Below are 12,527 nucleotides of genomic sequence, written 5' to 3' on the forward strand. Positions count from 1 at the left end.
TGAAGGTCTTGTGTCTTGATCTCCAGTGCTAAGACACGGTGCCAACAGCTGTAGGTCTGCCTGATTAGGATCTTTAGACCTTTACTTAGCTCCAATACCGGAGGTACTTGGGTAGTCCCTCGAGCTATGTCCCCTGGCCAAGGATGTTGAGACAACTGACCTCGCAAGGGATGGTATTCTGGTGGGCAGAGCCTCAGAGGGTGATGAGGGAGCCTGTTTCTTCCCATCAACACAGGAAAGAGAAGATTTTCTTTTAGAGGGATGTGGTGAATGAGGGTCAGTGGACAACCTAGAAGAGCATGAGAGTTGCATGGGGGAGGTGTCCGGGCTAGGGTCCAATGCTAGAAGCAGTGATTTCTCCATGAGAAGTTGTAACCAAATGTCCCATTTTTTGCTGGGCCTCCCAGTCAGGTTGCAGCAATGAGTACACTTTTGTGGGATGTGTCCCTCTCCCAGGCAGTGAATGCACTCTGGGTGACTCAGTTTCACGGAAGGTGTCTTGGCAGGAAATGCACCTCTTAAATCCAGGAGATCTGGGTATAAGGGTGAGGGGGAAAAAGCTTCCTGGTTGGGAAGGGCAGGAAGCGGGAAAACAAAAACCTAAGCTACGAACTAACAGGGAGGGCAAGAAGACAGAAAAGCGATTTTTTTTTTTTTTTAAGTGAGAGGATGAGAAAGGAAGAAGTAACTACTAACTTGCACTAAAAATTAACAGGTAAAGCACTAACAGGTCAAAAGGAGAAGGGGCTCTGCTGCAGATTCCATCCCAGACCAAAGGGACAGAGAAGGAACGGGCGGCAGTCGCACCACACAACACTATATATACAGATCCCATTCATGGTGGGAGACGGGAAGGTGTACGTGTGGTGCAATGGGCATTGCTGATGAAGATCTCCGATCCCAGCCATAGGGGGTGCTGCTGCACCTACAGTGGAGCACCATCAGGCATCACTCAAAGAAGAACCAGTAAGTCCCTGTCACAGGACAGACAGCATATTCTCTCAGCAACTGAAGCCCCTGTGTGGGGAATGGAGTACGAGACCTTTCAAATAAGTTTTCCTGTGAAGTTTCTGGGACAAGCAGTTTTTGGAGCTAAGATGGTCAAAAAATTTAAGTAGTGTAGGAAGAAATTTCCAAACATGAAACTAAATTCCATCTCTCAAAAGTAGCTGATGCGAATCATCGCAAGTATGGTAAAGTAATAATAAAAAATCCAATGGGAGATATGGTCAAAGTCTGTGGCTGAAAGAGGCCATTCTTGAAAATGTTAGAAGTGTCACATTACCAAAACACACGTAAATGGAGAGTTAGTTCCACCCTTAATTATGGAGAGCCATAGCAGTATATTTTGTTATTAACCCTTGAATAAAGGCAATTCTTAAGTGATCTAGAACTGTTACCACTACATTGTACTACGAGGTCCTTCTAATTAGGCACTATTTGCCCATGGTACACACACACACACACAGATGTTAAACAGAACATGCACAATTTGTAGAAATGGGAGAAGGATTTCCCATTTCCAATAAAATTAGAGTCACATAGTATATTCTCCTCAGATATATTATATACATACAATACACCAAATATGGATTAGATATTTACCTCCTTTTTACTGTAAGCCCGTAAGAGTCTTAGTAGGTATAAAATTAATTATCTTGATTTAGCTGAGTTTTGGACTGATCTTTGTTCAAGAGGATGAAAGTTGTTAAACATGCTAGTGGGTTATCAGAAAACAAGAACAGACACATTTAAGACTAATTCCATCAGCGTTTCAGAGTGCAGACCATCATGCACAAAACAATGAGTTGTTTTCATTTCAAAATAAGTTTACCAATGAACAGACTTGATTTTTGTAAACACAGCTTTTTTTAAACAGATGCACAAGTGTATTTGATGTAGCTCTTTAATTTGCAGACATTACAAGTAATCTGAAATAGAAAACAAGAATTCTAAATAAGCTGTTGCAATATTAAAATGCTAGATGAGATTGTGTTAATGAGCCACAAATGCAAACTTATACAAAACCTTTGAGAATACAGCTGTGTGGCTTACATTCCCCTCACTCTCTGTTCTATTAAAACTGTATACATTGAGGAAGGACAAGTGAACATGTTACCATGGTGATCAGAACAGCCTTATCAAAGTTACTACATCATTTACTATGTAGAAAGGATTCCCTAAAAGACCTTATTAAGCAAGAACACAATGATTTTTTTTTTTTAAAGTTTTCAGAAAACAATTTTTGCTCCACTTATAATAAGGTATCTGATATATAGGGCCTTTCATTTTCAGATGTTATTTTGTTTAATTTTTCCCAGGAATTTATCAGTGTTTATTACCACCACATCAAAACAGGTGAAAATCAGTGCAAAAAAATCTAGCTCCGAATGAAGTCAATGACAAAACTTCTATTGACTTCAGTGGAAACAGGATTTGGCTGAAGCCTTATGCTTTCACACACTGAGAACATTCTGGGCAATGAATCAGTGTGTCAAGACAGCACAGAACATCTAAACCTATAGAAGTCGTCTGGCACATTCTTCAAGGCACTGTGACAGACATCTGCGTTTACCAGTCCCAATGTCTTGACATTTTGTTCTGGAGGGATTGTATAGATAGGATCAGATATTGAAAAATAAACAATACGGCAGTGGTTATTTCACTGTGGGTACACAGACTGTAAATGTAAACATTTAATTAGGGTGAAAGATATACCACTCTTGCTCATTACATCATCCTCATCTTCTTCTAAATGCATCTGTTTTAAATAAAGTATTTATATTTCACACATGCCTCACTGAGGGCTTACACCAGGGCAGGTCTGAGGCTTTAAAGTTTATGTTGCAATCAGCAACAAGTATTAGCTAAGGATCTACTCCTGTTCAAAAGCAGCAGCATAGTGTGCTCCATAGCACAGCTGAACTGAAAGAATGAACAAGGATTTACTCAAAGTTTCCTACAAGTTTATATCATTACAATTTTAGAATGGGAGGTAAATGGCTTTTTGTATTTCTATAAGCCTTCTTGGTGCAGAGTTAAGCTAAAGGAAAAAAGCAAGTCCTAGATTGTGTGCTCCTTTATTTTCTTCAATAAAGGAAATTTCAGAATCACAATGTTGCTTAATTCCACCAAGTTTTAAAGTAAAATTTGCTACAGTGTTCACTAAACATCCACATTTATAAATACCATTAACTGTACAGGACTGACCATTCCAAGCAGCATTACAGCAATAACTGGCATTCTGCTTCAAGAGTGGTCATTCTGCCTTTGTTAGATATATATTTGTAAAGGCAAAAGAAAATAAATTATCTTCCTAAGAAAATGAAAATTAAAAATAGGTTCAGGAATATGTATGACTGATTTTGGTCTCAGAAAAATCTATGACTGTCAAAGATATCTACCATTTAATATTATATTTGGTTCTTTCATTAAAAAAAACAATCTTTATTGATAACTGAAATTATTAAAATTTATGCACTGGCAGGAAAGTGAGGCTATCTTAAATCTGCATGTAAACCACTTATTTACCATAAAAATTTATTGTGCTTCTAAAAATATTGTAACTGTGGGTTTAATTGTTGATAACTCAGGGAAAATCTAAGTGCTAAAAGCATGCACCATCAGTAATGGGTTTTCACAAAGGACATTTTTAATTACAAACTGACTCAAAGGATAGTACAAAAGAATTTCTTCTCCCTGAAGGGATTTTCAGATGCAGGCACTGGTATAATAAGGGGATCTTCTCCAATATGAGCATCACAGTATGCCAATAAATCAGCTGCAGCCTTGGATACCTAATAGGAGAAAAGAAAGTGATAGCCATTATTAAACTTGTGATACTGAAATAGTCAATGTTGTTTAAACATTCCCATTAAACATAAAATATCAGAAGTTCCCCTTATGAAAACAGCAGATGATCAGCATATCTACTTTTCAAGGTATTAGACCAAAGGTCTGAACCTGCTCTTACAAGGCCAGATCATTCTTTTACATGGTTTTCCAACATAGGGGATAGGAAACAGTCTTGATTCATGAAGTTTCTTCCTAACTGTTTCCTCAGGGCAAACAGTGAGTTTAAAACCCTTTGTGAAGTCACCAATTAATGTGATACACATGGCATTAATTATAATCTGAATCTTAGAGTAAATTGTCTTAACATTTATTTGTACTTATTCTTTCATATTCATGGGATAAATCTAAATCTTCCAAAATACGCAGGTAAAGAGTTCTACTTTTTTCTGTCCTTATGGAAAAGTGCAATAGAAATTTAACAGAAAATGAAAACCTCTCATATTGGGTTTTGAACTATACTATACAATTTAATAGATATCTGCCTTCCTGTTATACAATTTTGTGAACGTTAACCTTTTTATGTGTTTCAGCCACTGTATTGGAATGTATAGGCTGTAGAGTGATTTTTATACAGCCCTATTGGTTTCATACCTATCAAATTCTATAATTTTTCCATACAGATGTACCACTCCCCTCGATTTAGTGCTACACAAAACACATACAGATTTGTGTGCTGGGGTCAATTACAATATACACCTCTACTCCGCTATAACGCGGTCATGGGGAGCCAACAATCCTACTGCGTTATAGCTGACGCCCCGTTATATCTGGTTATATAGGGGCAGCAGGGCTCCGGCAGTGATTTAAAGAGCTCTGGGCTCCGGCCGCTGTGGGGAGCCCGGGCCCTTTAAATCACTGGCTAGCCCCGCTGCTGTAGTCCCGGTGTAATGGCGGCAGGGCTCCAGCAGGATTTAAAGGGACCCCGTAGCAGCCGGAGCCCTGGACCCTTTAAAGCGCTGCCGGAGCCCCGCTGCTACTGCGCTATATGCGAAACCGTGTAATATCGGGTCACGTTATAGCGGGGTAGAGGTGTATTGCTTTCCATTTCATGCAAAAATGTTCCATCATTAGCTGAAATCCTTCAACATTATATTAAGTCTCAACAGGTTTCTTTACTGGGGGACTTTAATGGGAGCTAAGGATGCCCAGCGCCTTGGAGAATGAGGCCCAATATGAGTATTAATCATTAGCCTTCAGGATCCATTGTAAGTCTCACTAATTTTCCTCAGGCCTTTGTGATAGGGCTATGGCACCTAGTCATGCTGTGTCACAAAGTATGTGGAACATTTTTGTATCCCTGCTACGTGAGTTGAGCCATTTAAATTTTTCTTTTTGTTTTTTAAAAAGATTATTGTATCTTAAGTATTGGGACAGTGCCCAGAGCTTCGATAGGTGCTCTTTTTGTCAGTCAAGCTATATTAAAATAATGGTGTCCAAATAAAGGACAACGATATCAAACTCTCCCTTCAATTACAGACTGAGCTCAGTATGATTGCACCAGTACAAATGAGAGGAGAATTTGAGCCTAATTTCTTATGTTTTCCAAAGAATTTATAATCAGCCTCAAAACTCTAGCCTGCTCATGCATAGCCTCCTTTGACAAGTGCCCAAACCTCCAGAGGGCTTTGGATCTGGCCCATAACTTCAGTGGGAACCTTTCCAATGACTTCAATAAGCTTTTAATCATGCTCCATATGAACTTTCCAATCCGTTTTCATATCAAGGAACAATTTATTCCATCCAATTTTTTACTTAAACTAGAAAACTTAAAACCGACCAAATATTTATGATTGGAATTCCATTACAGACTGCGCTCCTTAGCTGAGGAAATCAAAATGTTAAAGTCACGATAACGAGTTTATAGCAAGTGAACCATGTTGAGAGAGAGGGAGAGGGTTGGGCAGAAGCATTACACATGAACAACTAATCACTGGGGTAATATATAGCTAGGAAAAACAGTATTACATAGTGCAGGAAAATAGTTCAGTTGAGCAAATCTTGAGGGGAAAGAGGTCTTCAGAAAGGTATAGTACTTTAGAAAAAAACAGGTCAGACAACAGAAAAATAAAATGAGTGAGAAAGGAAGAAAGCAAAAGAGGTGAAAGCAGACTGTTTCCCCGTTATTTTCAGACTCCCTCAAATATCTGCTGGGTGAGATGTGGCAAAAGAAACTATGATTTTTCACTTTATTATGGTGGTCAGGGATCGGACAAGTCTGAATTGTAATAACCAAAGAGAATTGCAGAATCTTTTCAGCAAATTCTGACAGGATTTTCATTTAAATTCACTGGAGAATTTAATGAGACTCTACAAGGAGTCCTGATGTGTACATTAAGGACAAGATCATTGCCCACACTCCAGAAAGGCAGACCAGAAGATGGCACAATGAGCTCTCCCTTACTAATGACCCTTACAGGAACTGTGCAAAGTACAACTTTGTGTTCCACTGAATGGTAGGCAAATTACTCTGGCTAATGGGTAGGCCATGGCCCTAGAGGGAACGTATGCCACTGCATTCTGGAGCATAAGTAATGAGAAATGAGTGTGTTGCCCAGCATTACAACTTGACTGATCTATCTACTTCTCCATTCTCACTCCTGATTAGACTCAACTGCACTTCACAGTCCTCAAGGCAGAGTTCTCCCCTAACTCACTGAGCTCGTCCTGAATTCACTTGTGTAAATCCAACCCTCAAAGCCAGATCTGCCTCCACAGACATCAGATCCATTATTCTGTAAGGTTATATCATGTGCCTCAAATACCTTCACTACTGTAAAGAGCTATTACATAGTAAATAAATCTTTAAGCCAACCTCCACAAGCTGAAATAAAGTTTGGCTAAAGATGATTGGTTGGTTCATTCTGAATTATTAAATAGCAGAAGAAGACATTTTACCCATGAAGCCGATTCTCCATTACATTTAGGGCCTGATCTTGCAAGCCCAGCATGCACAAAACTGACATTGACTTCAGTGAGAGTTCTGTACACAGAGGACTGATCTTTCTGTAACTGTTTGCTGCCTATCACAGACAGTCAATTTATGAAAGGTAACAAATCTGAGTATAAAAAAAACTACCACAGCTTTCCACTGGATGGAAAAGGAAAGAATAGTTTTCTACCATCACCTTTTGAGAAAAATAAAGTAATGTAATTCTATTGCCCTACCACACAAACACCAATGTGACTGATATGAAGACTGGGAATGATGGCAGAAGTTCCAACTTCTAGAATGCTGATGGGTTAGAATGTTGATTGGTTACAAGTTCTTTATATGAGCATTATATCTGAGAGCACAGTGATATGCAGGGTCACAGCAATTCAAGATGAAAAAAGCTATTACTAAGTCCATCCCTAGGCTAAGGCATCATATAGCCTCCAAACCTAACTTATAAACCAATTTATGAATAGGAAAATGGAACACTTCCAGAAGCAGAGAGTTGGCATACCTTTCAACAGCATATTAAAACAACACTTCAGATTTACTAACGTCAGAACAAGAATCACAAGTGAGTTGTAGACTCACTACAGTATGATGCAACAGTACCCACTTACAAGCAGCAACAAAGCAGCACAGCCCAACATTTCAGCTCAATGATTGTCACAAGCTAAAACCTCCATCTTCTTCCCCATACCAAGCCCAAGAACTTTTCCCCTCCTCAGGTTTACACTGCATTAGGGCTGTTGGAGTAGCTCCCTGGCAGCTATAGAGGTACAGTGGCTGGCTATTACAACAATAGAAAAAAATTAGTGGTCATACTCCAACAGCACTAAGTCACATCAGGGTGAGCTTTTATAGGTTACGGACATATTTGTCAACACCGAAGAGGTGTGCTGCAACAGCTTACTAATGCATACCCTGCTGTGCCTTATTTCTGTATGTAATGTACTGTGTCATTATTATATTTGAAATACAGGAAATCTTAAACAAAGAACAAGATTTTAAACTTTAATAACAGTTGCTCACCTTAAAATATTCAAGCTGAATGCTGCTTGGCAGTTTCTGTTCAATGCTGCATAGCTCAGGACTACTTTTATCAATATAAAAAAATCAAATGAACCTCTATTGCCCCAATAAAACTGTGGCTTCTGTTTCATAAAAACTCATTTACATCTGCCACAGAAATGGCTAAAATAATCAGAATTCATCGGTCAAACTGAAGTCTAACAAAGTTAACAACAGGAGTGCTTCCTTAACACTTCCCCTTTTTTACTGTATTAAAATATGTATTTTTCCAATCTCTCATTTTACATATCATGCTTTTCTACTCCCCTTAGGATAAAGGGAGTATGTAGTTGTCAAAGTTATCAAATAGTTGTGATGCTGAAAACAACTGGCAGCCTCAGGAGAACTGTGGAATTTTACCATTACATTTCAGAACAACAGAGGTGATTAAAACAGCCCAAGTTAGAATGTAATCCTGTTAGCTAGCTGTACTATAATTATAAGCTTCAAATGACAAGGAAAAATGCTGCAATTACTATGTCATCTGCCTTGTCATAGATTGTGACTAATTACTATCATTGCTATGACACCCACTCCGCTTATTCCTTTGCATCCAAAAAAATCAACAGATCTGCACACATTTCTCAGCAACCCCACCGCTTATCTCACAACATTATTCAGAGCCAGTTAGGGGTATTTTCCATTTCCTTTTGAAAAAAAAAGGAAACAAAGTAATAGCTGATACAGTATGATACTTAAGTGTTTCAGAATTCTTTCTTGCTCTTTTTCTACTCATGAAGGTGAGAAGATCAAAACAGAACTCAGAGCCTCTATTCATGGGACAACTATGGTGCAGCCAGCCACCTGCAGCACTACATTCTCTTAACCTCTCTCAATTTCGATGACCATCCTGGTTAGCAGGAATCAACATCTTCCATAGGCACCAGTAGTTGTTCTTGGGGCATCTCCTAGGTAGGAGCCATTACCTATATCAGCATCCTGATTCCATGCTGTGGGATCGATCCTCACCTTCTGTAGTCAGATGACACCAAACTCAGTTTACTATTCTTCTACTGTAACTCATTCTTCAAGCTTATCATATGCCATCAACAACAGCATTCCCCCAGACACTGGTACATGTACCAGTATTGATGCTTCCAGCTTTTATGACTAATAGAAGTCTTGTCTCTCCCTCTCTTTAATGAGCTTCCTTGTTGGACTCCAGTACACTGGCACTGCTTGCTTCTCTGATGGGCCACGGTGCTTGCCTTCTAGTCCGTTACAAACAATTTAAGTTGCAGTGGAGTATGGGGACCTCCAAATGCAACATTTAGGATCACAAATCTTTGATATGAGCAGGCTCACGCAACCTCTGCTGGTTACAGCATGTGAGGCAGCCACAGACAAGGTGATGTGCAATGGAGCCCTTTTTGTTTCTTTATGATGCATGAAGGTGGCCAAGAAAGTTTATTTTAAGAAAAAATATATTCCATCCTTTTTTTCTTCTCATTAGAAATTCAAGTCTTATCTACTCTGGAAGACTGATCAGATAGTGAAGCAATTTTTATTCAAACTATTTAAAAACCACTTGTTTTTTTGTTAACTACTTAAGTTAAATAGATGTTAAGAAACACTTGGGGAAAAACAACATCTTTAAGATTCAGCACTGCTACCTCTTAAGTAAAGATCTGCAAGAGCTCCAAATCAAGGGTTCTCAAACTGGGAGTCGGCACCCCTCAGTGAGTTGAGAAGTTATTGCATGGGGGGTGGTGAGCTGTCAGTCTCCACCCCAAACCCTACTTTGCCTCCAGCATTTATAATGGTGTTAAGTATATTAAAAAGTGTTTTTAATTTATAAGAGGGGTGTTGCACTCAGGGGCTTGCTAAGTGAAAGGGGTCACCACTACAAAAGTTTGAGAACTACTGCTCTAAATTCATATCTTGAGGCTACCAATGAGTCTTTCAGTAAAGACAGGATAGACCAGATTTGTAATGTCTGCTATTTCTAAGGTTTAAAAAAAAAAAGCAGGCAGAAGAAACCCTTTAAACTGAGCTCATGTCCCCAACCTCTTTAACATCCCTTTTCAAGTTTTCTTTGATCATAAAAATAAGGCACAAACTCAACTGTTTTCTCCTTTGCAAGTCAACTTTAGGCTATTAAGTTAATACGGTTGCCATGAAAGACTTGGAGCCACTGGTTTTTCAGCACCTTATACACTGCTATGATACAAATTTCTGTTTAGTTTGACATTAGATCAGGTACCAAAATGCAATTGGAGAACAAATGATTAGGCTTTTAAGTTATTTGGGCCTTAGGCCTGCCTCAGCTGTCCATAATTAAACTAATGACAAAAAAGCCTCATTTCCCTTCTGCCTTTGTTGTTTTATATTTAGTTACAGAGCATTACTTCATACTTCTAACACATTACGTTGTCCCCTACTAATTTCCCCGAACAAGTCCTTATCAAAAGCTAAGCTGTAGTTTGGTGCTGTAGTAGCTGTTTTAAGATAATACCTAGTAAATGAAATTATGTTTTAGAGGGGGAAAAAAGCCAAATGAAAACTGAGTTTTTGAAAAATAGGGATCTTAGTGCAGATACATGAGAACAAACAGATTTTCACTAAATGAAATGCAAATATGAATGTACATGTATTCATGACAATTTTATCATCATGTAATAAAGAGGTGAACTATAATTTAAGTTGTGTTTACATAGTTTTCAGTGGAACTTTGCATAAGCAGTTTCCAATGATTGGTGAATAGATTTAGATAAAATAAAAAGCACCAGTGATAATTGATATTCTGACTATTTACCTAAATGCAAGAGTGCCTTTATTCACTCAGTAATTACTAAATGCCTGTGTGACACTGCATCATGTACATATAAGTAGTATTTTCTTTCTAATTCAGTTTTTAAATACACAAGCACATATTTTTTCTCCCACAGATACCCTGCCTCATTCAGTGCATAGGATGGATTCACAAGGAGGCCAAGTTAAGGTTGCATGGGAATCTTGTAACTGGCATTATCTAACAGTGCTTGCCTTTATAACTTAAATAACTGTCTTAACTTTTTGTTGTTGTAATGCGCTGGCGTGTCACTTTAATTCTGGGGAAGTCATCACATCCAAAGATATTGTAACTTTTAAATGAGTGCTTTGAAGACTTACAGATTAAATGTAGCAATTCGGAAAATTAAACAAGAACTTCTCAGTTTCTTAATGACTACATTTGAGAATGGTAGAAATTCTAGGGTAGGAAGTTTTATTGTCTCTTTTTTAACTGCAAAACATGATTCCCTTGTGTTCATTTTGCAATTATTTCAAATGTGTATTTGAACAAGAGCTTGGCTGCTGTGCTTCTTCCATCTAGTCCTGCAGTAAATTAATTGTACTATTTGCGGGACAGAGTGGGTAAAAACTATGGGTGAGATTCTCACTCTGACTCCATCCCCTGTATGTCAGGTAAGGGGGCAAGAGCAACTTAAAAAGTTCTTTAGACCCCCAAATGTGGCCAAGAGAATTCTCCCCGCACAGGAACTGAGGAAGACAGCTGTGAGGCAGCCATCTAAGAATCCCTTGCAAGCCCTGACAAAGGAGGTGTGAAAGGTGCATCAGAGGTGGTCCTGCAGCTAGGATTCCAGACAGGATTGCAACCTATAGGGCAGCCTTAGAAGGATGTCATAATTAAGCTCTATAGGGATGTCTAAATTATGGTGGGCCACCTAGCCCCCAGAGAAGCCCAGAATTGGGAGAGCATAAAAAGCCATGTTAGATCCTCTTCCCCATGGGCTTTGAGTTCTGTGCTGCGCCTCTGATCTTTCTTGAGTTAACCAATGAATATGTATTCATACTGAGACATTTGATATGCTTTATCAGTGCATTCAAGCTCTTCCTGTAGAAGTGCATGGATTGGAGAGACTCCTCCTCAAATATGGTGGTTAAGGTGATGGACCCAAATTTCCTCAACAAGCACTTTGTTCCACTGTAGCTTTCCCATAGCAAGTGAAAAGCGCTCAAAATTTGGAGATGGAAAGAGTCAGAGATCCTTGTGTATAATTTAGATTTTGTATATCCCTCAGATACTATGGCGTCCAATGTGGCAAGGGCAAATTGCTCGAAAAAGGAAAGAACAAGAAGCAGATTGACATATGATAAACCTCCCACTATGTGTGGGGTTAAAAATACTGTTTTAAAAGTCTCTTATGACCTTTCATGTGTTAATGGATATTGGTCTTTATTACTAAAGAACACACATGATTATGGTACTTCACAAACTCATAGAAATGTCTGGAAGGGACCTTGAGAAGTCATCAAGTCCATCCCCATGTGTCAGGAACTCAGCTGGCTCTGGGCATGGTTGTGTGGCAACCAAATGAACTTGGCTGGGCCAAACAAACCCTCTTTAAGTGACTGTGCTCCATGACTGGACAGAAGGGCCAAGAGATCAGATCATCCTTTAAGCCTTTCAGCAACAGCAGCACAGTGACTGCTCAATGTATTCCATCCTCACAGCTGCACCAGACCTGCTTCCTGTACCAGCCCTTGCTCCAACTGATGCCTGCCCTGTCATAAACAGATAGGAAAGGGTTAACAAGTCCATTAAACCTGGCTAACACCTGACCAGAGGACCAATCAGGATACAAGATACTTTCAAATCTCGGTGGAGGGAAGCCTTTGTTTGTGCTTTCTGGGTTTTTTCTTTGTTCTCTCTGGGTTCTGAGAGGGA

The 12,527-nt window shown here is 39.1% G+C and overlaps 1 protein-coding gene across 3 annotated transcripts in view; it reads right to left on the bottom strand.

Moving 5' to 3' along the window:
* Positions 1–633: 633 nt before the first annotated feature.
* GNG4 (G protein subunit gamma 4) overlaps positions 634–12,527 on the bottom strand; it is a 34,650-nt gene continuing 22,756 nt past the window's right edge. For 2 of the 3 annotated variants that reach the window (XM_032797559.2, XM_032797560.2), the window contains exon 3: positions 634–3,797. In XM_032797559.2, the coding sequence (XP_032653450.1) occupies positions 3,669–3,797 (129 nt within the window). In that variant the 3' untranslated portion in view covers positions 634–3,668. The remainder of the gene's footprint in view (positions 3,798–12,527) is intronic. The other variant, XM_032797558.2, reaches the window with a different exon arrangement.

This window comes from Chelonoidis abingdonii, chromosome 3 (assembly GCF_003597395.2).
Source record: "Chelonoidis abingdonii isolate Lonesome George chromosome 3, CheloAbing_2.0, whole genome shotgun sequence".
Classification (NCBI taxonomy): domain Eukaryota; kingdom Metazoa; phylum Chordata; order Testudines; family Testudinidae; genus Chelonoidis; species Chelonoidis abingdonii.